The 5434-nt window shown below is 41.8% G+C and overlaps 1 protein-coding gene across 1 annotated transcript in view; it reads left to right on the top strand.

The window, feature by feature from the left end:
* Positions 1 to 2663: 2663 nt before the first annotated feature.
* Positions 2664 to 5434, top strand: part of MAP7D3 (MAP7 domain containing 3) — a 39970-nt gene continuing 37199 nt past the window's right edge. The window contains exon 1 of the mRNA XM_009642839.2: positions 2664 to 2730. Within this exon, the coding sequence (XP_009641134.1) occupies positions 2664 to 2730 (67 nt within the window). The remainder of the gene's footprint in view (positions 2731 to 5434) is intronic.

Raw genomic sequence — 5434 nt, 5'->3', positions numbered from 1 at the left:
CCTCAGCACCCACCCTATATATACCTGTGGTGTTCACTGTGTGCTTAAATGGACACAAGCATTTGCTTTTAAGGAAGGCCAGTGAGGTTGCTTGACATTTGTTTTCTTATAAATTATTTTCATTTTCCAGTCAGTTTTGAACTTCTGCTTTCTAGGTGAAGGATCCACAGCTGAAGTTGCCTTCGAAGAAAATGCTAGCCGTGCTCAGAATACCTCTGTCTTTCCTCATAGTGTTTTTTGCCTTCATAATTCACAGGGAACTTTGAAAATACTGGTTTATGAGTACTTAACTGGCTCTTAATTTACAGACACCTTCTGCTGTTTAAATGCATTGACCTGAATCTTGGGAGGGAGCAAAGATACTGTAGTGGCCTGTGAATCACCTTTTCTGGGCAAGTGTTTTGAAGCTTCAAAGTGTTAAAATTCCTCTCCCAAGTCCAAGAGGGATTGGCTACAAGAATATAGAAATCCTGTAGAGATCTTTATACTTAAAGAACATAATTTAATAAAACACATTCATTCATTTGAAAGTTTATCCTCTGCTTAGTTTTGCCTAGAGATTTTCTTAAAGGAACATATTTTTGCAGCACAGTGTTGATCAATGATATGTAAGTTGTGTTCTGGACATTCAAAACTGAGGATGGTTGTCTCCAGACCAGATCAGCGAGTATCACCTTACTCACTTTCAGATTTCTCTGAAAGACTTTCTGCCACTAGCTAATGAATTAAGCCAAAGTATAGTCTTTTTATTGGCCTCTTTTGCCCTTTATCCTGCTTGGGGTTTTTACACTCATTTGTCATTTTTCACTTACCCATGCTTTAGGCTCTTTGGGGCAGGGACTGATTCGTTATTACTTTGCTGGGGTCTTACATTAGTTGTAGTGGAATGCCTCAGAACTTTCGGTTTTTAATAAGTTAGGTTAAGCATACAGTTTTAAGAAGACTTGCAGTTTAATTCCTTTTACATTTTGCACCACTCTGTTCTGCTTTAGCCGGTGGGTTTGCTGCACAGTGTGGACCTGTTCGTGTCGTGTAGCTGTATTCTGGTGCACAACTGTACTGAGTGATTTGGTTTGGGTCTGGAGGCTGGTCTCTTGGTGGTAGATGCCAACGCAGTCCCTCTGTGTTTGAATGAGCTCTAAAGTTGCCCTAAGAAATTCATCAAGTGTAAAAGGCAAAACCAGTAGTTTTCACTGCTTATCATGTAAAGGAGCTATTATCCTTCCTTCTAAAGAAAGCTCAAAATGGTGTTTTCACAGGGTTTGTCTCAAGTTAGTTGTGACTTGTAGTGCTAGGCTGTCTTCTTTGCTGGCATTGTTTGGGCTGGGTGTATTAAACAATAGCCAGCCTGCAAACAAGAGGACAAAAGCATTTACAAGAACATGCTTCCAGCAAGCAAAAGAAACCAGGCTACTCAGAAAGGGGGAAGTAGTGGATAGACGTTAGCTGATTTCCAGTGCTAGGGATAGTGCAATATAGAAGAAAGAAATAAAACAATGGGGAAAACAGATGTGAAAGAGAAGAGACCAAGAATTTATCTTGAAGTTACTTTTTACAGTGGCTATGCAGGAAATTTTTTTTTCCTAATGTACTCCAGGAGCCTGAGGCATTGGAAAGTGTTAGTAAAGAAAGAAAATTATCTGTACAGCAGCAGGGTTACCAATAATCTTCCACTCTGTGTTTAAAACACCAGCATTTTACCTTTTTCATCCTGTAGCTGTATAACCTTTACCTAATTCTGTCAGATTTGGAGTGTTTAATCTGTACACACCTGTATATAAGCATTTAAGTTACGTCACATAACTACTACATTTCACAGTGAATCCACTTTAAATGATGTAAGGGCGTATTTATTATATAAACTACTTTCATTTTAGTCCAGTGTAATAGGATATTTTGGAGTTTCCACTATGCAGAAACAGGTAAATACTGATTTCTGTTACACTTGGGAAGGTTCACAAGGGACTTTTAGTCATAGCTCATTGCATCAGCATTGCAGTCAGTGTCTTAATATATCCTTAAAAGAAATCACTCAAGGTGGATGAAAGCAATTTCTGTTGTTTTGCAGTTGGTGAGAAGAGTTTGTATTTGCCAACCCACAGAAACTGTGCAGAAATAGTCTCTTTACATCTGAAACACAACCTTAATGTATTCCGGTGGGGACTTTTACAGAGTATAAATGCCTTAGTGCCTTACTTGTTCACCGAGAAACACAATGAATGTTCCAACCTTTCCGAACCTCTGGCTTCCCTGTGGCTCTGTCTTACTAGAACTGTGCTTCTAGACAGTGAAGGAACAACAGCAATGCATGGCCATTTGCTAAAGAGCACAGTTGGGACTGTAAGGCTTCTATATCCTTTATGTAGGAAGCATCAGCTCTAGAGAGAGGTCATTGGGCTGATAATCTTGGTAAGCATGGTGCAATAAACTGATTAATAACTAATGCCAGGTAGAGCAGGGAAATGATCTGATTTGCGTTAAAGCTTGCAGAGAAGTGGGAACGTGTGAATCGGAGAAGTGCCCCCGCTTGGAGGGCCTTTTTGGTACAAGTCATGTATGATATCAGAAGAGATGTTTAAAGTTGGTGTTCTTATTTAAAAAAAAAAAAAGGGGGCAAATGGATCATGCTGAATGTGAAACCTTTTTGACATTGCTTTGGGAAGATGAGGAAGAACCGTGAGGAAGAAGAGAGTGGCAAAAGGGAAAGTGAAGGCAGCAGAAAGCCAGTGAGTGAGTGACAGTAGAGTATCTGCTGTGGAACGGTTTCATTTCTTTCAAGTGGTGAGTAATAACACACCTTACTAATAAAGAACCCCAAAGTGTGAAACAGGGTCTCTTTTCCAAAGAAGGAGGTGGATTTAGCTCGTCAGCCCCAAGTACCCAGTACAGGCAGTGCTTCTTACCAACCTTACAATGGCTTCTGCAAGAGTTGGTGACATCTCTTTGTCCTCTTTAAGCATTGTGCTGGTGGTTGCTTTTCCATTAGGTAGAGAGAAGGGTAACTCATGGCTGAGCAGTGTGGGCAAGGTTAAAATAAGAGAGTATGAGTGACAGCAAGACTCGGTAAGGCCTCCATAGGGGATACGATCACAGTACATATCACTGCTGTTTGGACTAAGGATGGTACTCATCTGATGTGGCTCTCGGATAATGGTGTAGCATCTCTGACTGTAGAAAGTTTTGGGAGACGGTCGCCCATTCCTTTAAGGACAAATTTTGATTCCTTGGTCTGTGCTCATGCTACATTCAAGTTTGGTTTAGACTGTGTGCTTCCCCTAGGGAAAAGTGCACAGAGATCAACCCACAGGTGATTCTAGCAACCTTCCTGGTGCCTATCTTAGCATGCCCGAGGCTGAACAGAAACAGTAACATGTCTTTGAGATTGCTTTAGCCATTCTCTTTGTAGGTTTCCTTAAAATAAATAAGTAGTGTTTTGTTACTTATGTGATTTTCTAGCTCTTAATCTGAGCAGGGTTGTTTACGGAGAAGTAAAAACTTAGATTCTTGCAAATATGTCTTAAATACTTGTGGAGCTGCTAATTTATATACTACAAAGGAATGCTTGTGGTCAAGCAGTTTTCCAGTGGGATTGATACTTGTGATGAGCTGAAGAAATCATCCTAAACTGCCTTGAACGTTGGGAAGAAAACCAGATTGTTGTACAGAATTAGCTGCAGAAATGGGCTTAAGGGGAGGAAAGCGCATAAAGGTAGTAAAATAGGTATCCCATGCAGGGAATAAATATACAATGAAAGTGCAAATAGAGTCTGGAATAAGGATAAGACAACAGGAAGCTCCTCTGGCCTGCTGAAGCTGAGAGACAGCGTGCACTGCTTTCTGGAGATCTGTGTGCTTCCCATCTGGTGACTGCCCAGACAAAACAGGAGAACCATCTGCCTTCCAGCTGGTCCGTCAGAAGGTGCCTACTGGGAGGCTCACGTGTTTGGTTGTGGAGCCTGCCAGTCCTTGCAGCCCAAAGATGGGACGTGAGGATCAACAGGGAAAGACGGAAAGAAGGGAAAAGAGGAATGCATACAGAGAGGGCTCTTCTGTTCCTCGTTGGAAGCTTTCTGTGTTGTCCACTGGTTTGTTGTGTAGAAGCATCCTTCCCTTTTAAACAAGGAGTAATAGTATGAAACCAATACCCAATTATCTAACTATATGATCTTGCATCAGTTTATCTTAACCTGTGTTAATTAAGGAGTGGAAATCAGCTTAAAGACAATATGCATAAATCTCAGACTTCAATGCTTATGTCGCCCTGCTTGCCTGAAAGCATGTATAAAAATTATTAAAAGAAATAGGACCTGAACACTGTTACTGAAGAGGATTACTAGCAGCTAGACAAACAGTAGCTGCCTGTACTGGAGCAAGACCGAGATGGCATCTTGCAGATTTGACACAGTTTGCTATAAAATCGGAGAGATTTGCTGGGAAGCTCAAGTTTGTTTCTTTTTATGGATTGCTTATTGGCTTCTCGTTACCTGCTTTAAACTTATTAGGAAACTGCTTAACATTCAGGAGACCTCCTAACTTTCATTTCAGAGGCTTAGTCTCAGATTTTTTTGTTTGGTTTGCGCAGTGAGTCATTAAATCATTAGAACCAGAAAGATCTCTGTCAAAGTCGGTGCTTTCAGCTCTCTGTTCGGGTTTGGCACGGGAGGGGAAGCGTCCGGCTGGGTCAGAGACAGCGGGAGAGGCGATGGGGTGGAAGCCCTGAACCTCGCTAGGTAAAGGGACGGAGCTGGTTCACTCCCTAATGCGGTTTACTAAGAACAACTGTGTGGGTCCTTTGACAGGCTTGGCAAGGGCCAAGGGTATTAACTCAGTGCAAGGATTGAAATAGAAATAAAGTTTTATTTTTAGCACCGGTCTCTTCAGGGCATATCGGAAACCTGATCGGCAGAGGGAAGTGCCATCGTGCTCAGTGCAAGGGAGGTGCCACCATACCTGTGCCGTTAGCGGTACAGCGAGCTGGAAGGTAAAATTGAGAGAGTTGGCTTTACCTGGCACGTTGCCTCCCACAGCACCCGGTTCCTGGTGCTTCCCTTGCTTTGGTTTATCCCTGATACGCTTGGCCAGACGCCTAGTGCTAAACGGTGCTGAGGGTGCAAAAGGAAAACTGCATCCCAAATTACCGAACCGTTTTGTGTTCCAAATAGCCCAATTTTATTATGCATGAATGCAAATATTGTTCTTGGCCACATGTGTGGCTTGTACTTTTATTAATTTTAGCTGAAGTATTTAAAGGTAGACTACTGTAAAATAAGCACACGCATTATGCTGATCACAAATTGTAGTTGTGAAAGCCTTTAGTGACTACTGTGGGAGGGGAAGCTCAGAATAGAATTGAGATTTAATTTGCCTCTAAGATAATTTTTTCTTCTCTGGGAAGTTTGCTGAGTATGTCCATGAAGGCCACCCCAACCCACCA

The sequence above is a fragment of the Egretta garzetta genome, unplaced genomic scaffold (assembly GCF_000687185.1).
Source record: "Egretta garzetta isolate BGI_Z169 unplaced genomic scaffold, ASM68718v1 scaffold220, whole genome shotgun sequence".
Taxonomy (NCBI): Eukaryota; Metazoa; Chordata; class Aves; order Pelecaniformes; family Ardeidae; genus Egretta; species Egretta garzetta.
The sequence above is the reverse complement of the archived record's forward strand: the minus strand, read 5'-3'. Positions and strand labels throughout refer to the sequence as shown.